Source organism: Heliangelus exortis, chromosome 1 (assembly GCF_036169615.1).
Source record: "Heliangelus exortis chromosome 1, bHelExo1.hap1, whole genome shotgun sequence".
NCBI classification, from domain to species: Eukaryota; Metazoa; Chordata; class Aves; order Apodiformes; family Trochilidae; genus Heliangelus; species Heliangelus exortis.
In genome coordinates, this window is record NC_092422.1 from 172,947,058 (window position 1) to 172,971,295 (window position 24,238).

Consider the following 24,238-nt stretch of genomic DNA (forward strand, 5'->3'; position numbering starts at 1 on the left):
AGAACTGTGTTGACATGGACCAGTGTTCATGGTCCAGCTCGGTATCTGTCAAGGAATTTGATACTGAAAAGGGTTGAGAGTGATTTGATTTGTGTAAGGTCTGACAGAATTAGGGCTCACTTTATATCCATTTGCCTCTCCAGCCAAGGCAGTTATCAACTATCGTGATTAAGACCTACAGGGACAAGCTCTAATAAAAGATGTACACACCTACCACAAGATTGATATGAGAGTCATGCACTTGGATCCAAAATTGTAATCCCTGCCTGGCTACCACCTAACCAAGAACATGTCTAAACACAGCAGGCACCTCCCTTTCATGTAACCTCCCCCCAGTGCCTACAGTTTTACTTTGGTCATGCCCAGAGCTGCTCTTGTTTGAGTAACTTGGCACCTTACTTGCATCTAAGCCCAGTCAGAATCCCAAAAGAAGGGAAAAGAGTGCCCCCCTAAAATACACTTACTTCACAGTGGCAGAAAAGTGTACTTCCCAAATATGCTTTCCCAGGAGTGAGTCCAAATGCATTACAACACCTGAGACACGCAAAAATTGATTTTGGGTCCCTCTTGGATTACAGCCCTTAGCCCTCAAGCTATTGTGAAGTGTTCTGTGGCAGCAGCCATGTAAATTTTACATGTTTCCATGTAAAAGGAAATCACCCCTAGCTAAGGAAGGTCAGAAGGAAGGAATGTGAGGGGGTCTCACCATCTCTTCTGGTAGTTTACTCCTTTGACACAAGGAACAAACAGGCCAGATACTAAATGTATACATGAAAGTGTATTCCATCTCAGTGGAGAAGTCATGATCCAGTGACTTTTAATTTAAAATACAGAAAACGCTAAAAAAAAGCAGTGATATACTTCTCCTGAACCTCAGGTTTTGTGTGCTCTGTATAAGACAGACGGCTTGCTGACAGCTTATGTTATTGGACAGCCTTGCTGCTGTTGAAATTATTTGTAAAGAATACCATTTCCTGGGGCTCATTCTGATCTTGCTGACATTGGAATATATCAGGATTATTGCTAATACCATAATTGGAATAATTAGACAAGCAAAAAAAAAATCAGCTTAGGTGGTATTTCCAAGGCCAGCTTGGATGTCTACAACCCCTGACAATTTTCGGCACCCCTATACAGCCCATTCATAGCACCTGAGGTGGGGACTAGAGTCTTTGCACTTACAGAAGATTCCTGCAAGCCTTTACCTGGTCCTTTCCAGCAGAGCTATCTTGTTCCTCTGTATGTACTGAGAGCGCCTCATAGAACTCCTGCCCTCATCCATGCCAGATCTCTGGCTGTTAAGTTTGTGGACATTTCTCACACAACAGCACCAGAGGACCATGACTCTCTCCTTGTCCACCTCTGCACATGTAACTTCCTCACTCTTACAGCTTGGTAGTACCCGCGCCATTTTCTTCTCTGATGTGGTGGCTCATTTCAGCTATACCCTCAGCCCATTCTGGGATTCATCTCATAAAGTCTTCAGCTTCCAGTATTCTTGTGGCTGCAGTAGTTGCATGATTCAGAAATTAATTTTCAAGGGGGCTGTTGTTCTCCAGAAACCACTCCAGGCACAATCCAGCATTTCAAATTAACAAATATATCTCTTTTTTCTTTTAGTGATTCTTGAGATGAATGATGGTTCCAAACCTTCTGATTTATGTGCAGTACACTGACTAATCGAAAAACTTTCCTAAGGATGAAAACAAAGAACTGTCTTGCACAGCTTTTTAAAATGAGTTGAAAAATTGAAGAGACTGTCCTTCAATCCAGCCATATGACCCAATGCACACACATAAATACTTGGGCAGCCGAAGATACTCTAATGATGGCCTCAGTGAATTACTGCATCAATAAAAAAGTAAGGTTACTTTTAAAAACTACAGCTAACTTGGAAAGTTGGAAAACATCCATCCAAAGCATTTATTCCAAAGTTTATGAGCAATATAAACTCTTCACTGCTAAATGACCATATCAGAAATATTTGTCTGTGTAGACTGCTTTTTCAACAGGTGCAGTTATTTACATCTGTGGATCCTACATCCATCTTAGCCATGTCTTTTACGAGGTCATTTCTCTGTTGAACTGGCAAAGCCAAATCTATTGCAGTTTTTTCTACTTCTGTTGCTGCAATTCAGTGCTAAATGGTGTAACACAAAGGTCACTATTTTTCTCTTAAAATTATAAATCTTTCACCATGATCTGATTTCCTAACATTGGCATTAAACACCTATGTGTATAAATTAGAGATGTATAGGGCTGCTGCAACCCTAACCTGAGCCATCTTGAACACAGTGTTGAATCTTTCTAGCTTTTACACCAACATATGCCCGAGTTTACAAAGGACCTTGAGAAAAAGCGTCCCTCCTTAAAAGTAAATCCCAGTGGTTAAAATGCATGGCAGCCATGCATGGGTCAGTCCCCTCCAGGGAAAAATATGGCACAGTTAACGTGCAGAGCTCTTAAGTATTTGCTTAGTTTTGAAATGAACCAGTTGAGAAAATTTCTTTTTCTCCATCCCAAGGATGTCCAAGTTTCCACAATTGTTCCTGGGGCAGCGATGAGTATGTGTAAACTATTGTCAATGCCGGGGGAAGCGGGAGGGGTTGGGAGCCCTACAAACGCCTCGCTTGCTCTGGAGGCGTTTTCACAACTAAAGTTTTCCATCTCCTCACTGCTTCCTTGCTCCCCCCTTCAGCTCCTCCGTCTCCCCCCCCCCCCGGCCGCACACAAACACCGTCGCCCCCCGCAGCCCAGCGGCGGGAACCTGCGGCCGGGGGTCGCGGGCGACTGGGGGAGGGAGAGAGGCGCGGAGGGTACCCTGTCCCCGAGCGGCGTAGCCCAAGCATCCGGCACCGCGTCCGCCCGCTTCCAGGTTGCCGGGGCAGGGCTGCTTTCCCCTCCCACCTCCGGCGGCTCCCAGCCTTGTTGCCATGTGCCGGGCCCTACCGCGGATGTCAGACACCCCTGCCAAAAGCAGGGAACTGCCCCTGGACAGCTGCCAGACGTCTCCCTCCCAGCTACCTCCCCCGGGCCGGTCGCTCCGCAGAGCGGAATCCTCCTGCCTCCGTTCCTACAAGTTATAGCGCAGGGACACACGCGCGGCAGAGCCGCCAGGCAGCCCGGGGCAGCATGTCCGGCACCAAATACGTAGACTCGGAGGTAGGACCGCTGCGCAGACGGAACCGGGACGCTGTCGCAGCCCCGTTGGCCGTCCCGCCGCCCTCCCGCCGGTCCTGTGGTACCTGCAGCCGCTCGGCCGACCCTCGGCTGGCGCCTGCTGCTATGCCCCGGCCCTGCGGAGGAGTGGGACGAGACGGGACGGGACGGGACGGGACGGGGGTGGCGGACAGCTCGCCGACATAGCACGCGACCGGCGGGGAGGACAGGCAGCGGGACACCTGCGGACAAGGACAGGGGGGGAAGGGGAACCCCAGAGGGGGCTCGTCCCCTGCGGCCGGTCCGGGGCCGCGTTGAGGGCGCCGTGGTGGCAGCCGTACGCTGAAGGCGGTACCTGGAGGACGCTTCGGCGGGGGCGACGGGTGAAAGGGACACGGTGATGGCCGCGCGGGGAGGGCTGTACATTGAGGGAAGTGTAGTGAGGACAGTACGGTGAGGGGGCAGGGGGCACCGTTAAGACGCTGTGCTTTGGTCGGAGATGCGAGGGAGGCACGGAGAGGACAGCCTGGGGAGGTCGGTAAGGATAAGGCAGAGTGGGAAGGGCGTTATGGGGAAGGCTCCGTCGGGGAGTCCCGTGGGGGGGCGGTGGCTGTGCCCTCCCCCGTCAGGGGCGGCTTCGCTCCGCCCTGGGGCAGCGCGGAGGGGTGCGGGGCCGGGCGCGAACGGTGCGGGGCGCGGCGGAGCCGGAGCATCGAGCGACGGGAGCGGCGGCCAGTGCCCTGCCTGGTACTGCGGGGGTGTGGTGTGTGCTCCGCGGCCGCGGTTAAGTAGACGGGTCGAGAGCCGCCCCGCAGCCAGGCTCCCGCAGCTCCGCGCTCCCCGCGGGACCTGGGGCCGCCTCCCCCAGCCCGCCCTCTTGCGCGGCGGGGTCCGGCCCTGCCCTGCCCTGCCCTGCCCTCCCCTCCTCGGCTCGGCTCTCCCCTCCCGCCTGCTCTCCCTCTTCTCCGCAGGGCTTTCTGTACACGGCGCCCATCAGGGAGCAGGGCAACATTTACAAGCCCAACAACAAGATGATGGCAGATGAGCTGAACGAAAAGGCGGTGCACGACGTGCACACCAAAGAGATCGACCTGGTCAACCGAGATCCCAAACACCTCAACGACGATGTGGTCAAGGTGAGGGGGCCGTGGCGGGACGGGGCGAGTGGCCATGCCAGATCCGAGAAGTTGCCTGTCCTGCCGAGGCAGAGTACGCGGGCACAGCCAGGGCGACAGCAGCCCGCGAACCGCTTCCCTCCACCTGCTGCGGGAGGGGAAGGACCAGGGGGATGTTCGTAATTTATTTACCCTTTTTGTTTTTTTCAAAGGCAAGGGAGGTGATACAGGAGAGAGGCTGGCCAGGGCAGCACGCTGGAGCTTCTTGCAGATGCAGGTCGCGCTGCATCCTCCGGGGGGCTGCTCGGGCTCTCTCCGCGGGGGCGAGGTGGGGGTTTCGGCAACCCTCGGGGACAAGGATCTCCCTGGCGAGGGGTCCTGCGGCTGTGGTGTGCCGGCAGGTCAGCCGTGCGGTCAGGACGTCCCGCCTGGGACCGAGGGAGCGGGGGAAGGTGTTGCATGACCTTAGTTAACACTGGCAGAGGGATTTTCCTTCCCCCGGGCACACATATCGAGGCAGGGCAGAGAGGTGGCACCACACCCGTGCAGTGTGAGGGAGTGCGGTGCAGTGCACGGCCTGAGGGACAGATAGCCCTCTCTGAGCCAACTGGTGGTCGTTTGGATTTGTGTCTTTGTTTTGTTTTCCGTGGTGTTTTTCTTCCCTTAAGGAGTGATAAGTGGAAACAAGCAAAGCAAAGTCTGACTGTGCCCTTGTCTAGATTTTGTTTGTTTGTTTGGGTTTTTAGTTCAGAGGTTGATTCTTTTGGCAAATCCACACTGATAGAGATTTTTGCTTGAAGTCACTTTGGACAGAAAAATCACAGCTAATTCTTCTCTTAGCAGACAAATTTTAAACTATATATGTGAAAACTGAGGATGCTGTTATCTGGGCTTGTCAGAATCTTGGGAAAACAGGACTTGCCCAATTGCAGTGGGTAACTAAGTCACTCACTGACTTATTTAGTGTCCAGCAGAGTCAGAGTGTGTGCAGTTCATCACATTTGGTGGTCAGGAAGACCTGATTATTGAAAAAGAGAAATATTTCACTGTTTCCAGTGAATCAAAAGATTGGGCTCCAATTCCTGAATGTATGTCAGTGAAATGATTCATGCTATGTCTAGAGAATGTATCAAGGACCTTAGCAGTCTCAAATGCCACTGACTTCAACACAATTTGAAGGTGCTGAGTATGACTAGCCATCATTCTGGATCAAGGCTAAGAATTACCTCTATAGCTTTAAGGAGCTTTTCCATCTAAAAAGCAAAAGCATAAAGTTTCTATCTGTTCAGAAAAAAATCATCCATGTACTTAGTAGTACAAAACTGCCATTACAGTGGTTGATTTTAAAAAGGAGAGAGCAATTCTTTTTTCTTCTACCCACGGAGGAGCAGCTGAGTAGACAGGGAATGCAAGAGCTGAAGAATGAGACTGCATCATGGCATATTGCGTACATCAACAGAAGAAGTCCCCAAAGCAACCAAACCCTCTGAGGATGACTCATAGCCCCCAAGCAAGTCAGAATCCGGGTGTCCACAAACTTAACTAGGGAAAGAAAGATCCTGCTGGGAAAACAGGGACACCACTGGTAGAAAAAAGTCTTAACAGATTTGAAAAAAACCCTCTCTGCCTCCTGCAGGGGCAATGGTTAAGAATAGTGTGTTACATACAGTCGCCCAAAACCAAGCTGTAAAGTAAGAGTTCTAGAAATGGAAAGCAATCATTTCAGTTTGTTCCTTTGAAATGTTAATGGACCAACATATTCATTGAAAAGCAGAAAACAGCCAGAATATCAGTACCACCTCTGTGTCAGCAAGTGAGCTCCTGGTACTGCACGTAGTCACAGCAAGACATAGGAATGTATCAAAATGAATTTCATGTTAACTAGACAGGATCCATTTAGCTTCATAAAATCAACAGTATTTACAAAAAAATGTGGGCATCGTAAAGCAACATTTTTTTCTCTCTTGTTACAGCAGTAAGTGAGATTTACTTTGATTTTTATAAGTATTTCAGGGATAGGTCCAACCTGAAGAATATTGAGAGGAATTTTGCAACAATTTGAATTACCCGAGTACTGCTTTCACATTCAGCCTATTTGACATAGCAGTAAATTTCAGACCCAGTATCTAAGGGACAGGCTTGGATTGGGGTGAAGATAAGTGGATTCAGTTCCTGCCTTAACCATCAGGCTGTGCTCCCCTTCTGTCATGCATCTGCCTTTCTCACTTAAGCGGCAAATCATCCATGCAGAGTGTAAAAAACAATTTGTATAACAGGAGTCCCCAGTCTCAGTCTGGTACTGAAAGTCAGAGAAAAAAAAATGTTAAGAACTATTGCAAAGACAGAAATATGGTTCAGTCTTAACCCAGTTTTGTTTAGAGCCATGGCTTTTTTTCTGTATTCAGAAACTTCCAGTTTTTAGACAGCATTTAATGCATTTCTTGCCACTCTACTATGAGGCACAATAACATGGAAACTGGGGACAAATCAGTCAGCCATGAAACAGAAATGATTAGACAGAGAACGAGGAATCTGCTCTGTAAGCAGCTCTCTAAAAGGCCTCAGTGTTGTCTGCATTCAAATACTTCTCATAGCACATTTTAAAAATAACCCTTGCTTGTGAGAAGCAGGAGATGTTCCCTTGATGTGCAACACACAGCACCTGCACAGCTTCCTCTGCAGCAGATACATGCTGCCTGCAGCAAAAGAGTTGGGCCAAGAGGAAGAGAACTGGTCAAGATCCTTGCAGAAAAACTAACATGTAGAGAAGCTTTATATCAAAGATATAGGTGACCTCAACTTTGCTAACAGTTTATCTTCAAATTAGCTACTGAGTAAAATTTAGGCGCTGAGAGTTTCCAGAAGCATGGGGCAAATGACTGGATTTCTGTTCAGAGATGGATGAAAATGAGGCCTTACTGAACCTGAGGGACCCCAGGCAGCAGTTTGCAGCTCTGTGCTGGAGGAAGCACTATCTAGTAGAATTTCCTTCCTGTTCCAGTTCCTTTAGTGGGGACCAGAACAGAAGAAGTTTCCTCCTCATACAACTACCTTCATGCATCACCTTAGCAGAGAGAGAACATGCAACAGTGGTCCCATGCCTTGAGGCATTGGCCTGTGAAGTTGGCTTGTCATGCAGGGAGGGGATCTAGCAAGGGAGAAACAGCCTCCCTGCATGTCTGGCGGTTATACAGTTATTTATGTGACACTTGTATTGTTTCATATGACCTCCACTGAATGATTCTACTACTGGATTTGTGTCCCATTGTTTTTGTACATGTGGGGTAAGATGTAACAGGATGGAAAGAAGGTAATTTTTTTTCTACCATTCATTCCCCAATCATGCAGGATTCACATGAAGGTGTCTGAAGCTCAGCCTTTGTTTTTCCTGTTTCTCAACACAGTATTCGTGTTTTCCAGAATATGCCTTAAATTACAGCCTTCCAACATTCTGAAATTCAGTTTCTCAAAATATCTTTAGTTAAGTCTGCATGAAGTTTACTGGATTTGGAAGAAGCAGAGGAGGGAAACAGTGGTGCTGCAGCTTGCACTTCTCAGTACCTCCTCACTCAGGATTGGGATGGACCTCATAGCCAACCTTGCAAAGTGTTTTCCTTTGGGACTAGTGAGGTCCAAATGTGCATTCACAGCTGCAGCAAGATTACAGTTTTTTCCTCCAGTGGTGTGCCAGGAAGAAAGGCCTGTGCCTAGTCTACCATCCAGAACATAATTATTATTTTGTTTTAAACAAGTGGTTTCTGCTATTTGTTGCGTAAGAGTCCTTTACTCTCTGAAAAAAAAAATATAATCCAGTACTTGGATGCAGATGGAGGGATGCAGAGCTGCAGAGCTTTTGTACCAAGTTTTATATAGTTATGTATTTGTGCCTTCCACTTAAAGCTAATGCAGTTAGGGCAGTTCAGCTCATGGCAAGGAAAACTCTGGAATTTTTGGTCAGATGTTGACAAATACCATAACACCCTTATGTAGGCATTAGGGAGGAAAGTATTAGTCAGCCATTTAAGAGCCATCTATAATTTCTGCCACTCTCAAATTAAAAGAGAGGTTTTTTTAAAATCAGTTTGCAATTTTATTCAATTCTTCATAGTTACAGACCCTCCCCATTGTGCCAAGCAGGGTGTAAGATGCGCAGATGACGAGGCAAAGCACTTCCCATATTCACACATGAGAACCTCCTGGAAGGAAAGCAGGCCTTACTCCCTGCTCTTTTCATGTAAGACAGCTAGGAGTTTGAGGGCTGTCACTCTGATGTGACAACAGGTGTCAGTTTGGGAGGAGCAGAGTTCTGCTCTTCAGCGCACTAAAGGAAGAGAAAAACAGAACTCGGGTGCTTCTTCTGAAACAAGGAATTAAATTACATTTAATGCAGATCCGCTTTCCTTGCTTTCAGATACTGTTAGAAGTCTCATGAAAATAGGAAAATATACATTTAAGTACATCAATATAAATATATCTTTTTAATAAATATAAATTAATAAATGCAAGTGTGTGTGTATGTCTAATCAAAGCCTGTCATCTGGCCTCTTGCTTCTGGCAGTGATGGAAGTTAGGTGCCTCTGGAAAGAGATTCACATTGCAGAGTTTAGAAATAACCATAGAATGGAAGGAGTGGTGCTCTCACAAGGCATGTTCCTCTTCATTGATGATAGATGTAGCTTAGAAAAAATACCGTTTACACATCTATGTTTAAATGAAATTATTCTTAAGCTCTGTGTCATATTATTATCCAGCGGTGAAGTTGAGATTTAAAATCAAAGAATACTCAAATGCATGGCTGGCTACCCAAGATACATTCCTGTTTCAAATATTTCTTCCAAAGCTAGTCCAGGAATGAGAGACTAAAAACTCCAGTCATTATGAATGCCAGTTTATACAAGGACTGAGCGAGGTTTTAGAGTTCTGAAAAACAGTTTTCTTGCAGGTTAATTAGGAGCTCCCAGACGTGGAATTTGTGAATGTCCATAAGACTACAGATTGTAATGGCATCTGGTCTAATGAAATCTTCTTTCTTAAAATGAGTTTGTGTTTAAGCTCATATTATTATTAAAGCCTGTGTTTAAGCTCATATTATTATTAAAGCCTTATGCACTGTCGTCTTGCTTAACATGATGAATATGACTCATAACTCCATAGGAAAATATTTGTTTGATGGCCATGGGACAGAGACAATGATTCATCATGGATGTCCCTTTTGTTATAATTTATTGGACACTCTCAGATGCAGAAGAGACAAATGCTTTTCATTTCCAATAAATTCAACAGAAATCAGATTATACATTAGAACATTCTAAAAGAGTTTGAATTAATTTTAGGATTTTTAGCCCACTGTGTGAGTAGAAAAGCCATATTCTGTTGCAGGGTATATCGATGTCTAAACAAAAGAAAAAAAATACTGAAATCCAAAAGTCTTCAGAGGGATGCATGAAAATGAGTATAATGGAGTGGTCTGCCCGTGAGGTCTCCAGTGATAATTTGTTCTTTGTTGTATTTGAGGCAGCAGAAAAAAGAAAATACAAATAAACTTAGATGATTCCATAAAACTTGTGATCTCTGGAGAGATGTAGTTCTGAACTAAGATAAGTTTGTATTTCCCAGAGCTCTCAAATACCCTTGTAATAGACAGACAGTGGGTTGAAATCTGTATTAGCAATTGATTTTTTGAGCTTTTTGATCCAGAGCTACCATTTTTCTTCTCTTTTCCAGACAAATGACATTAGTAATTGTCTTGGAATAAAAAGGATTTATTATTTTGAAGCTGAAAGAATCACAGAATGGTTTGGAGAAAAGTTACGGCTTTTAATTTCACATGATTTATTGGGGAGGCAGGTCTAATCCTGTTAGTCCCTTTATATTTTTTCTTGCAGATTTCACATGAAAATGTCTTTTGATAGCTTCAAAACAAACTCTGGATTTTATTCAATATCTTTCTTGTTAGAAATTATGTCATCAGCTTAGTATCAGGGCAAATAGTTCCGCTACCATTAACCCCATTCTAATGAGTGCATTAATTGATAAAACTTGCACTCATCTTTTATTCAAGATTAGTTTTAATTAAGGTAGTCAGGAAGTTATGCTATAGGTACTAGTGGGGATGTACAAGGATGGAGTTTGTCCGTAGTCTTCTATTTTTGTGGCCCTTGTACTTTGTTTTCAAATAAGTGGGAACTGATAAATTCAGCTTTGTTGATAAGAAGTGAGAAGGTTCTCTTGCAGCTGAAAGCATCGCATTCCCTGTCCAGTCTCCTGCTGTGCTGAATTTATACTCTGACTTCCAAAAAAGCCAGAGGGAGCCTCATAGACAGATTGCAACACTTCCTGTGTCAGTTTTTGACTCTCTTCTCGGTATTAAAACAAATGCTACCAAAAAATGAGTTTCTTTCTCCTCAAGACCAAGTTAATATCTGTTGTAGACCTCAGCCATAAAGTCTGTTGTTTTATGAAATCTGAGTTCATATAATCATGCAGCTTATGGCAAGACCAGAACTGTAGGCTGGTGATACCATAATTTTTAGAAAATACTAAAGAAATTGTTACCTCATATTTAAGGATCAATAACTTAAGATCTTCCTTCAGAAAGACAGCTTTCCAACAAAAGAATTGCAGAGGTAATTTCTTTTTAAAGCAATGGAGAGGCAACTGGGCAGCTCTGCATCTGCAATAAGCATATTCAGATATAAATGAGGTAGGAACAAGTTATACAGATTTGCTAAAAAGTATTGCAGCTGTTAACAGGATTGTGTTTGTGGGTAGTATACCTAATAAAGAGTTTCTTAGACTCACTTTACAAATTATAGAAAAAAAAGGGAATTCCAGATCTAAAGCACAATCCAAATGTTCCAACCTAGTCACTCTATTTCTGATTTCCATTTTTTGGGAAAAATGTCCATTATTGCTTAAATTAAAGCTAGAGTAAATTCTAGAAAGTTACACTTAATAGCAGCTATTACTTTAGTAACAGATCTGTAAACCTGCATTGAAGGCAATATAATACAATATAAATATTATATATTATACAAAATATAATATGTAGTATATTTATATAATATGTATGACATAAAATATAAAAATCTATTTATAGAATGTATTTAGTTTTATTAATCTTTCTGGTTTCTGATTAACTCCAGACCCCACTGGAGCCAATAAATGATTTCCAATAAATGATCTTTAGTGAAGTCAAAACTTCACCTGGTTTTCATGGTGATGAACATACAGATGGACATGGATAAGTGGATGTACATATACATACCATAATTCTGTGCTAAAGTAGCTGTTTCAAACAAGCTGAAACAAACAATAAAATAAAGAAAGCTTCTTAAGGTTTTTTCTTTGGGAAAACTGCAGCAACCTCCAGCAGTCCAGTTTCCAGGGAGGAAAACAGCCACTTCATTTTCTGACTGCTTACTCAGACAACATCAACGTGTTTTCCAAGGAACTGGCTGACATCTTATCCCCACCTGCACAGGAAGTTTCGCTGTGTTTCAGAGGAGTGCAGATGTCTCCTTGAAGCTGCTAGTCTTCCCTTCTGCTGGGCTATAGTGAGACAGGACAGGCACATGATTCAGGAAGAGATCTCTGGAGAATGGCTGGTTGCTGCAGCCCTGACCCATTGGCATCAGTCACATTTTTCTCACGAGTACTTCCGCAGATTTTGATGAGCCTGCCCATCTGATAAAACAAAGCCCATCACCCGGGCTTTTTTGGTGTGTAGTCAGTAATTCAGCATGGGCAGGGAGCAGGGGATTATTCTCTCAATAGTTAGCGCCAATTTATTTTTGGATGTTTTCATTGATTCTCAGTTTGTGAAATGGTGATCTGCATTCATGACCTTTTTCTAAGTCATGGTATTATTTAAAATTGTTCACAATCCATTTAAATACTTGTTATATGTGCAGAAGGGATCGCTCCTGACTGGACGGGTTTTCTTTTCTGGCTAGAAGAGTGTAGCTCTTCATCTGTACTTTCCAACATGAATATTCTTATTTGTTAAGGTATTGTTTGCTTTTCTGGCATACTCGATAGTACTCAGAAAAGATTCACTGTTTCCATTAAGGGATCTGCCAACAGAACGCTTTGCCTGCGATATTATGGAAAGCAGACACAGGGAGACAGGGAATGTAAGGCAAATTCATTGGTCAGTCTGAATACATAAATGAGGTAGAACTGTTCTGCTTGCTTGTTAAAGGCTTCCTTAGCTTTGGAATAGATGGTTTGTAATTTTTGTGCACTTAACCATCCTTACACAAAAACAAGGGTCCTAGGCATCTGCACTCATGGCATATCTTGTTCGGGGCTAAAGGGAGTGGTCGTTGTGCCTGCTGTCCCCAGAAGAGCAGTGTGCTTTGAAGATGGAGTTCAAGGCAGAGCAGAGCTTAACCTTGCATCCCAGCCTGCAGGGACTCATGGGGTTCCCTCATTAGATACTTGCCACCATACCAAGAGTCTTGTGGTGGAACTGATCCCATCTCTGGACACTGCTGGGTGTATATATTTTGTTTTCACTGATGGCGTAGCCTGAGGCTCATTAATACTGTGGAATAGAATGAGTTTTGCCCATACTACACACCTGGCAGCACCTAATGTTTGCTGTTGGAAACAGTGATTAGCAAGGAGGCAGAACATTTAAGCATTATGAAGTTCTGTGTTACCAGGAACAAAGTACAAGCTTCTCTACAGAACGGCAGGTAAACATTTGCCAGATGGAAATTGCACAAGGAAGGGAGAAGAGCTGCTTTACTTCTGCAAGCCCCAACACGTCCCATGGTTTTTGCGTCAGATTCAGCAGAAACAACCTTATAAACCTTTTTCATCATTCTCTGACTGTGGTGGCAGTGGTCAGGAAGACAAGAGTCAGCAGAGGTGGAAATGTGGCATTTCAAAGGGTCAAGAAAGCATCTAGATATTTAGCTGGTATCACTGATTTAATAGAATGGTTGTGAGCTTATTGCTTTTTTTTTTTTTTTCCTTCCTTTTTTCTGCCACTTCTGTCCAAACACCATAACTGGCCATTTTCAAGTTGCCAATAGTATGTGGAAGTCTTCAAACTAATAATTATCCTCTAAGCTCATGCATTTTCTTATTTTAAATAACACACACTGCAGCTTTCTCCAAAGTTAGCAGTGCTACACATGTCTAGAAGTTCACTGTAGTGAAATGAGGCAACCAGGTGCCACTGATTGCCAGGTAGTGGGCATGAGCTTGTGTTAAGCCCACCTGTGCCTGATTAGGGTGGGCCCCAACTGCACAGGTGGGCTTAACACAAGCTCATGCCCACTACCTGGCAATCAGTGGCACCTGGTTGCCTCATTTCACTACAGTTCACCTTCCAAATAAGGCTTATGCCATAGAATGGCTTGACATTTTGTGATCTTTTATGTATTTCTCCTGCTGAATGTTTCTTTAAAGGACACTAAATACGTAGGGAAAGCTTACAAATCATATTTTTCACAACAGAAAAAAATACCGTATCTGATTTTTTTCTGTGTCTCTGTTTCGACTCTTACAGGGAAGCAATACAATATGATGACACAATATTATACAGGAATTATATTTTATTATGTAATACAGTATTGGTATTGGGGAAAAACCTGCTTAAAACCAACACAGGGGAACTAGTAAAGACAATTTCCATACCCTGTGCTAAAAATTTAAAGAAAGCTTGTGATACTTTCTTGTGTAAATATACATTCAGACTTGACTATAGCCCTGGTCTGACAGAGCATGTGAGTAAATGGACATCAGTGGAACAGTTCACACAAAAGGTTGTGTGCTTATTTAAGTGGTTTACTTGAATGGAGATATCAGTGATGAATCAAGGAAGATATAGCAAGGATCTAAGCATCCTTTCACTGACTCCTGAAGATGCCAATGGCATTCAAAAACATGGGCATCCTCAGCACGTGTTTGAGTTCCTCCTCAGTGGAGAAGTGGTGGTGCCTGTCTGTACAAACCATCTGCTGTGAGCACAGCAGCAGCACACAGCTACCACACACGAAGATTCGAATAATTGCAGTTACAATCACAGAAATGTAGATTAGGTCAAAGCCCCCATAAAATGTGGCATCAATATTTTTTTTAATGATGGACCCGCCACAGTAAGTTTTTCAGTGTAATGGATATTATGTGTCTCAAAGCACAAGCTGTTGAGGTCAAGCACAACTGGTTAATTGGGCAATTGCAGGTTGGCATTTAACATACCTTTCCCATTTGCCGGGTTTTGATACATAAGGACTAAACTGGTATGGTCAGCAGATCAACTATTTTCATATATAAGGCATATATAAAGTCAGCTAGGGGTTTTTTAGGAGGAAGCAGTGACTTCACACTGCTAAGCATTTTTAGTACATAGGTTGGTTTTTTTCTTTAAACAGACTTTGAAAGAAGAAGACAAGTTCCCCGTACTATTTGGCTTTCTTGTAAATAAATCTCTTTTAAAATCAAAGCAGGTTTCTTAATTTCCTGATAAAAATTTAATAAACATATGCAGAGCAAAAGGAGCTGCAGTAATTCTCATAGCAGAATGAGACAAAAACTTCAAGCAATGTAAAAGCTGGTTCTACTGAACTGAATAGTAGGAAACGAAGAATAGCTCAAGTCAGGAAGTGTATTGTAGGCATGGAACAGGAGTTGATAGTGTTTAATAGCTTTGTCTGAAAGAGAAGGTTGTAGTGAGTTATTAGCATCCTTTAGAGGGTCAAAACAAATTTCCTTTACTTCTATCCTTCTCACGAGTGAACGTGCCTATATTTTCATTAGTTTGGCAAATGAACTAATGTGATTTCACAGCACACCCTGACAGATCTGGGGCAGCAAAATGCACATGCAGTCTACCAAACAAGACCTGTGCCTAACCCAAGCATGTCTTGGTGTAGATAAGACAGAATTTTTCATAGATCTACATGCACATGATAATTTGGTAAAAGTGGCCTTGATAACAGTATCCTAAAAAAGGCATCTTACCCTTGCAAGCTGCTTAGACTCCTTTCCAGAAACTAGAGTATCTTTCCTCCCTAGCATCATATTTCTGTCCACTTCTATTTCTCCTGCCAGTCCTATTTTTACTTTACTTAGTTCAGTCAGAGTCCCAGTATCAGTCTGATGACACTCACCATCACCGAGTGTTGCTGATCTGAAAACCAGAGGAGAGTATAGGAGGGACTGAGGAGTGAGTGTTGCCAGTGGTGTAAATGTAACCCACAGCAAGGCAAACTGCATCCAGTCACCCATTCCTCCTGCTGCCCATGGAGGACTGATCCCTGTGAGTTAAAAACAGGATCTTTCATGGGAGTGGCTCAGCGCAGGAAGAATCTGGGTGATATCTTAGTTCCTGCAGCATAAAGACTTCTCTGTACTGAACAGTGAAGTAAATGGAATGTTTCCCAGTCAGTGGATCTGTACGTGATCTGTTAGCAGCTGAGAAGAGGCCAGATCACCTCAACTCCTTGACTATCTTTGTTTAGACTGTACACTGCTGCGGGTAAGTCTGGCTTTGGACAGCACCGCCGCAGTTTGCATTCCAGTCGTAGCTGGAGTCTCTTGGCATTTATGTAATTTCATAATATTCATATGGCTTTCAGGGAGATAACAGCTTTTTTAACACTGCATTGAGCTAAGAGGTTTTAGAATTACCGGGCTGTTACTGTCTTTTCACTCCGAAGTTCAGTTTTGTATCTCCCTTATTCAAAATGGGCCAGTGGTTCAGTGAGGAACACTGAAATGGGAAAGATGTGGTAGTGAGACATCAGCTACAGGTTCTATAGCACCATCTGTGCAGATTCTGTGCATTGGTAGAAATATCCTGAGGGCTCTTGAAATTGCTTCAAGAAAGTAACCTCTTGACAATTATTGGTGGCATGAATACACTGCTCATGGATTTCTTATGCACAGATTAATTCCTGAGTACTTTTTGGACAATGGTGCATGACTTGAGCTGAGAAATCCTGTCCAAAGATACATCATAAATGTTCTAATATTAGCATCATCTCCTGGAATGAGAATAGGGAATGTTACATGGGGTGATTCTTCTGTCAGTTCTGCAGAATTAACTCCATGGAGTTAATTCTGTGCACAACAGTCTAGAAGCATTAGTTGCTGAGAATCAAGATTGCAGAAAGCTTACCGCTTGATTTGGAAACCAATGAGTTTACTGGCTTTTTCCAGCAAAACATTCACTGTCATGAGTAATGAGGAATCAAATTATGGGCTATTTATTTTAAAAGTTCTAAGAAATTTGCATTAATCTAGGGTTTCTTTTTGCAGTCCAAAAATATGGTTCAGTGATAAAAATAGGTCCCATTTAGCTAAATCAAAGATGTAACCATGAAAAGGCTGATGGAACTCAATGCAAACTTGCTCTCCTGCTGAGATTTAATATTGCCCTTATCAGCTACTTGAAAAAAAAAACACCAAATAAGATACTATGCTCCACCACAACTGAGCTGAATAAAAAGACTTCAGGCATGACCCTAAATGTTCCTTGATGCACTGGACTGCTGTATGGTGGCCATGCACACAAACCGGCTCTGCCAAGGATCACAACATCAGTTGTTGGGAAGCATACAGTAAATTGACAGAAGTTTTAGAACAAGAGGACTATGCTGAACCACGTAGTCTTTGTGTAGGAGCATTTTTTGAGAAGCAACTTTTTTTACTGTAATCATCTTGAGTTTCACCATCATCTCCATATTTTTAGTATCTGATTTCAAGGCAAACGTTGATAATAAGACATCACCCATTCACTTTGAAAACAAGCTGATGTGGGATATGGACTACAATCAACAGTTTGCTTTGAATAGCTGCAGAAAGAGGTACTATGAGTACACTTGCTTGTGTATGCCAAAAAGAAGAGATACTTGCTCCATAAACTCAGGCATACATTTTTTCAACATGCATACTCAGTTGAAGTAGATTAGTTTCAGTGAACAACATGCAGATTTTGAAATCATCTTTTGGGAGCAGGTGGGGTGATAGGAACAGATACAAGACAGTTAAATTCTATCACCAGTAGGTATTATTGACTTCTTTATGGGCCTACAAGAAATTTGGGATAGGGCTGTTTTCGCAGGTGTGCAGCGAGAAGACAAGGGACACTGGTTTAAAACTTGGGATATTTAGGTTAGACATTAGGAAAAAATTATTTCCTATGAGTGTGGTATGACACTGGAACAGGTTGCCCAGGGAAGTTGTGGCTGCCCCTTCCCTGAAAGTGTTCAAAGCCAGGTTGAATGGGGCTTTGAGCAACCTGGTCTATTGGGAGGTGTCCCTGCACATGCAGGAGGGTTGGAACTAGATGATTTTAAGGTCTCCTCCCATCCAAACCATTTGGATGATTTTATGACTCTTTGTATACATCTACAGCTTTTTCTTCTTTCTTTTATGATGCGGTCTTAAAATCATATGATACAAGAGCATCTGATTGTTTCATTTGGTAAAAATGATCACAATATGTCCAGAGAGGTTCCTTGCTCTGTTTTATTACATTGCAGCTAACTTTTAGTGACTGATTTGTGTAATTATTTTATGGTTAGTGTACTTCATAAAGCGATTTTTTTGGTCAGTTGTTTAGTCCCCAAACATGAACTTTTGTATCCAGTAACAACACAATGAAAAGAGAGCATATTGTTGCCTATGATGCCTTTCCCAGAATTGGAGTTATTTCCATCAGAGTTTCAGTCTTGCTCTCACTGAAATTACAGAGCCCAAATAATTCCTGGTTTCCTGTCTTCACTCAGCAGTAAATATGGTGTGCTTTTTATGCTGTCTTTAACACTGATCTCAAGGAAACAGTTTTCTAAGAGCTGTAGTGAAAATTCATGCCATGACCTACAGAGGTCATTTCATACCCATTAACTATTGCAGAAGTTAGACCCTTCACCTTTCTCTTTTTTGTAGCTACTATTTAAAATTATGATGTCCAGTTTCAGAAAGTCCAGGCAAACTTATGGCCTTGCACACTTTTACACAGGGACAAGTGTCCAAGTGCCCAGTGCTGAGGTGTGTTCATGGGTTCTCTGTCAATACAGTCTGCATTTGGTTTCTCTGCAGGCAGATGTTCAACCACTGCCTTCAGGTGTGATGGAGGTGATGATGGTGAATTCCTCTCCCCAAGAGTCATAGATGATTTTCAGATCACCAGAGCCTAGTTCAGAGTAGCAGGTTTATAGTTTGCATTCTGTCTAGAGAAAAGCACTGGCAGAGAGTGGTGTTTAGGCCCAATAACATGTTGAATCAAACCAGTTCAATGTCATGCTTTGTTTGGTATCACAGCTGATGCAGAAATTTCCTTCCAAGGACTTTAAAGACCTTCAAGTAAATTGCACCTTGACTCTGCAGTTTTGCTTTGTTATTATCTTTTTTTCTTTTAAAGAAATTGGAAAGTCCAGTGTTTTTATAATATTTTTCCCTTTGTTTTTAATTACTTTTTGGAGGGGACTGAAGACACAACAAGCGAGAGAGAGGCATTCTTCCAATTTTTATACATATTTTTTTTAAAAGAAGTGATTGTGAGCCTTTTCCTACAATGCAAGCAGTACTTACTCTGTGTGTATGTATATTTACCTCCTTCTAGAATGCTAAAATACTTTTGCCTGAATTTCTGAGGCCACTGGTCCGTAACATACTTACCCTACTCCTGTAAGTCTTCACTTACGGCAGCAGCAGCATCTTGGGATCCAGTTCCAGGAATGCAATTTCTTTTTTTCTTTAATCTAATTTGAACAGTCATTTAGTTTCTTGCAAAGGAATAGTGTTGTGATGTTCTTTTCCTGTTGAATGCAGTACCTATACAATTGGTTATGCTGAATAAATTAAATATCCTGTACTGTGGGTTATATCAAACACATGTTTCTGTGACATGGAGCTGAACTATCATCGTAATGCTGTTAATTTTCTCATAGAAATGTTATGACAATTAAGCTTCCTGAATAGCTCAGTATTTCAACAGAGAGAAGAAAAACATGCCTGCTGGAATGCGCTGCTTCCTTACATGACTTTATGAACAATTTATGAATAAAATTAAAAACTATGAAATACGTGGAAGAGTGCATTCCTTCTAAGTATTGTTATCCTGGCTATGTCTTTCATGCACAGTGTTATCACATAAACAGGATAGGCTAGAAAAAAACGGCTCTTAATTTAATCAGATGAAAAGTCTCCCTAACCCTTCCAGAGTAAGAAGGAACTCTATCTGATACAGATCTAAATCCAACATTTTATTTTTTATACTATTAACAACCATCTATGCCTGTTTCAAAGTATATATTTAAATAACTAGCCACACCATTCATTCATGGTCAAAATTCAGCAAGGCTGAAAAATGGGACGATTCAAATTAAGAAAACACATTTTATGGATGAATGCTTGAAGTGTGTAGAAAGTGAAACCAGTGACTACATTTATTCCATTTGTGAAGACATGAAATGGTTAAGTTAGGCAATGAAAGCCTGATGATTCTGTCCACCTGGTTCATCCCTTAAGTAGACTTCAAGGGCACTCCAAACCCTTAGGGCTGTAGGATACGAGGAAAATACATTGTGGATAGTTCATCTCCATCTAGAAGTTAGATGTCTAATTTTGAGGTAATCATCAAGGCTTCCTGGTAGTCTCTAGAAAAAGGGTAGTCCCTGAAAAGATTGTTGGCTTAAGTTACGTGTTTTAAAATGGGTCAAATCATGTTGGTGTGTAGGAGGTGCCTGCTTCAGTGTTTTATTGCAGGGGGCCATTGATCTCTGGGAAAGGGGTTTATAGAATCTGCCCTTGCTGCAAACATCTGACTGACCTGACTTTGTGTTCTTTGCTGCAGATTGATTTTGAAGATGTGATTGCTGAGCCAGAGGGAACACACAGCTTTGATGGGATTTGGAAGGCCAGTTTTACCACCTTCACTGTAACGAAATACTGGTTTTATCGTTTACTCTCAGCTATCTTGGGCATTCCTATGGCTCTCATCTGGGGCATCTATTTTGCCATTTTGTCATTCCTGCACATCTGGGCAGTGGTGCCGTGCATAAGGAGCTACCTGATTGAGATCCAGTGCATTAGCCGTGTCTATTCCATCTGCATCCACACGTTCTGTGATCCACTGTTTGAGGCCACGGGCAGAATTTTCAGCAACATCCGAGCCGTAGTACGGAAAGAGATTTGAGGGACCTTTCAAGGAGAGCCATCAGACTAGGAAGGGGGTGGGGGTTTTGTGTTGTTTGGAGTGTTTTGGTGCCAGTTTCATGTTTCCCAAAGCAAAATACAGCAACTGGTGGTGGATATACTGGCCCAAAACAAGAAATCACTTGCTCAGTTTCTTATTCTACTGTTTATTCTTACTGGACTACTTGCCTTTTTTCTTCTTCTTCTTCTTTCCTCTCCCTCCCCCCCTTCAGTCTAATTTCTAACTAACTGTAAGTGGCTATTCTTCCATGCCAGCTGCATATCATTTTGCTGGCTGTTCAATTCAGAGTCTGAAGTGTTGTTAGATGCCTTTTTACCCTTTGTTTCTTGTGAGATAAATCCACAGTGATACTGAAGAATGACAGAAATGCTTTCCAACACTATAAAGCCATTCATTTTATTGTGGCCAAAGAGCTCAGAGCTATTGCAGCAGAATGAACGTGACCAGCTGGCAGGTTTTAGCAGAATGTTCTTTTTCAATTGGATTGTCAGTTGACTGCAGCTATTTACAGTCATGGTCAGATACGGTGCACTATGAATAAATTAGTTAAGTAAACAAATTACTGAACTACTACATGTCCAAAAACCTGACACTGTATCAGGTTGGAGACATTGACATGTGAAAGCTTTTCATGTGCATAAAAAGGTTTGGTTGGTGCCTTTCTGTCTCATTCTCTCTTGGAAGTTTGCATCCTGTTGTTTCTCAAGTTCTGCTAGGACTGCAGATGAGAACTAAAGCTGGTCATTATGGAAATGTTTTCCCAACTGTGACTTACTACACATCCCTTAGTGAGCATTTAGGTGCTCATCTCATAGGCTTTTTTTTGTTTGTTTTTTTGCAAAATATTCTTAGAAATACATATCGCAGGTATGCCAGAAATTAACCCTGAATTACAAGAAAAAGGAAGGTGTGCCAAACACAAGCCACTTGAGGCCAAGGAGGAGCTGCCCCTGAGAGAAACTTTTTAATTGTCTTTTAAATCTTCCCTGTCAGCAGAAATAAGCATGCCACTAGCACGCGGGTTATTTTCAGGACAAACGTTGAGTATTTTCAGGATGCTTTGCTGAGTCAAAACTAATCCATCACAAGAGGTGGTTTAGAAACTTTACATTTGTGGCTTGGTTTGTTCGTTTTCAGCTGAGCTGAGACATTGGGAAGTCTTAAAGTGAGAGTGTTGTGTGAAACTACCGTGTTGCAAAGTGCACGGCCTGGAAAGCAAAGCCTTTGCAACATGTTCTGATGCTGTGACCCACAGGAGCTTTTTGCCCTCTTGATAGTACTGTGTTCAGAGATGCTCTCTGCATCCTCATATGGTTTGCGTGAAGCATTTGTAAAAATAGTTGTGAGGCTAATCAGCTTTATGGTAAATCAGCCTGGGGCCTGAGCCTGCTCCAGGTGGGATCTCCAGTAAACCAGTTCTTGACCTTGGAGAGAGCAAGATTTGGCCCTTGGGATGAGCATGGAGCTGTCTGGTACACCTACAGCTTTTTTTATTTAGCGCTGATATTTCACATATTGCTTTAGCTAACACAGGAGTGCCTTCAGTTCAATTTTTGCAAAAGCATTGAAAACTTTAGGAAATGCTGCATTTTTTAGGGGGAGGGCAAATGGGGGAAGTGGGGGAGAGGATGCACAAAAAAATTTTACAAAGCTATTAACTACTATTGTTTGAATTTAAAACAGACACTGGTATGGATCTAGTTTTATGTTTTTCTGTGTACATAATGGAGAGTGTACTATTATTGATTTTTCAGTATTAAAACCAAGCAAGATTGTAAACAAGAAGTATTTTATCTTTTTATGAGGAAAATCGCTCTGAAGAAAACCTTCTTGATTTATCATATAAACTGTATATCCTGAAAGATGTCTGTTCACTTAGAGTTATTAGCCCCTAATCCAAATACATTACTGATCCAAGACATTTACATTGTTGTTATACGCTTACAGATATAACTGACACTTTTTTTTAACTCTGCATGTACATTACATACTACAATAAAAAGATGTTTAATGGTAGCTCCTGTCTGACTTCTTTTTTCCATGAAAGTCATGTGCAGAAATCTCATTAGGAGGAAAAGCCCAATATTTCTTGATAACTAGAAAGAAATGTCATTGTTTCTCAAGAAAGAAAGTGCAAAACAGTCTTAATTTGTGAATCATGCTCTGCACAGGAAGTTTCTTCACAACAAAAAAAATTTTCATCTTTCATTTTCATCAAAATTTGGCATTTTTATTTCAAGTAAATATTTTCTGCTGCTAAATAAGTAAGCAGTAGGGCTTGTTCCTCAGTTTCCCTGTATTTGAAATTACAATCATTAAGTTTACCTGTAGACAATTTTAATATCAAATAAACAGAACTATATTGTAATACGATGAGCTGCTTTTAGTTCATTTTACACAAAAGACTTTGGCCATCCAAAATTCAGTCCTGGATTGTCCCAATAGCTTTTCAGTTAAAATTGTTTAAAGCTTTTGTTTAAGTCCAGTGGAAACAGGATTTTTCCTAATAAAATCTCATTAGCCTAAGCATTTAATGTATGGAAATAGGGGAATGACAGCTTTTATTCAGCCCTGTTTAGACCTAACTTGTGACAGGACAGAACAGTTCTTTTCTATGGGTTATTGCACAATACTTGTCACACCATTAAACTAGAAAACAAAAGTTCAACAAAACAGGCTGTTACATTTTGGCCTACAAATCTTTTAACCCTATTTTAATGTTCAAATGGAAGATACCAGCTTGTTAGTCTGTCATATTTTCAAATAGCAGAATGGTGTATTTAATGGTTGTTAATAGTACAATGGTGGCAAATAGTACATGGAATTTGACTATGTAAAACTAATGCAAAAGATTTTAAAAGATAAAAGGGAGGTTGTAACTTGAAAATAAAGCCAATGAGATTCTGGTATTAAAAAAAAAAAATCTTACTCAAGAGTCAGGATAGACACATCTATTAATTTCAACCATTTAAAATGTCGTATCTCCAAAACTCTTCTCAGCAGACATGTGCAACCCTGTGGTTGCACTCTCCCTGGTGCTTCTCTGGGCAGTGGTCACAGGGCTGTGCTGTGGGTGAATCTCCTGCCAGGCTCTCAATGCAGTAAAACTCCTGATCAACACCACAGTCCCCACACACCCCATAGCAAGATCCAGGTTTGTCTGCTAAGAGCCTAGGAATTACCTGGTAGACAACTGCATCAGGCATTCTCCTGGCTGTAAAAGTGGTGTAGGCATTCTTACACTTCTAGACAGGAAAGTCAGTGTCATAAGCTGTCTCAGGGACCTGTGGGTTCAGGTGGGCTCAGCACTGCTTTTACACTACCATATAGTTTTATTGTCTGCTGCTGTCCACTTCTCATCCTTCAAGTCACCAATTCTTAAATTGTGCCATTTAGTGTGAACCATTTTCCTTTGAACACCCTGAGACAATGTACAGGGAGCTGGACACTCCAGTTAAAACCAGATGGAGCGTCCAAGTTTTGAGGGAGAGTGTGTCAACTGCTTGGTTGTGTGGTTGATTCCTTTGAATATAAGAACCGTGGACTAAATGCACAGTATTTTTTGAAATACATTTGTTGGAATGAATGACAAACCATAGGCTTTTATGGAGATGGCAATTTTCCATAGATGCACTGAGGCTATCTTTTGGCCAGCTTTTAGGTTGAACTAGAACTGGTCTTTGTTCACTTGGTTGCTTTCATTGCCTTGTGCATCTCCTCTGTTTTCCTTTTTTCCCTTGTCTCCTGTAGAGGAGCAAAGAGACTGAATGAATGAAAGTCTTTA

At 42.1% G+C, this 24,238-nt stretch overlaps 1 protein-coding gene across 3 annotated transcripts; it reads left to right on the forward strand.

Annotated features, from left to right (window-relative positions):
- The first annotated feature begins 2,970 nt into the window (after positions 1-2,970).
- On the forward strand, positions 2,971-22,470 carry CAV1 (caveolin 1). 3 transcript variants are annotated; one of them, XM_071733690.1, is made up of 3 exons: positions 2,971-3,162; positions 4,131-4,295; positions 4,487-4,971. In XM_071733690.1, the coding sequence occupies exons 1-3, from the start codon at positions 3,133-3,135 to the stop codon at positions 4,745-4,747; spliced, it is 456 nt and encodes a 151-aa protein (XP_071589791.1). In that variant the 5' UTR covers positions 2,971-3,132; the 3' UTR covers positions 4,748-4,971. The 3 variants fall into 3 exon arrangements, with proteins under 3 accessions (XP_071589791.1, XP_071589790.1, XP_071589792.1); XM_071733689.1 differs by lacking the exon at positions 4,487-4,971 and adding an exon at positions 20,092-22,470 and having other exon boundaries at positions 3,005-3,162; XM_071733691.1 differs by lacking the exons at positions 2,971-3,162; positions 4,487-4,971 and adding exons at positions 3,220-3,241; positions 20,092-22,470.
- The last annotated feature ends 1,768 nt before the right edge of the window (positions 22,471-24,238 follow it).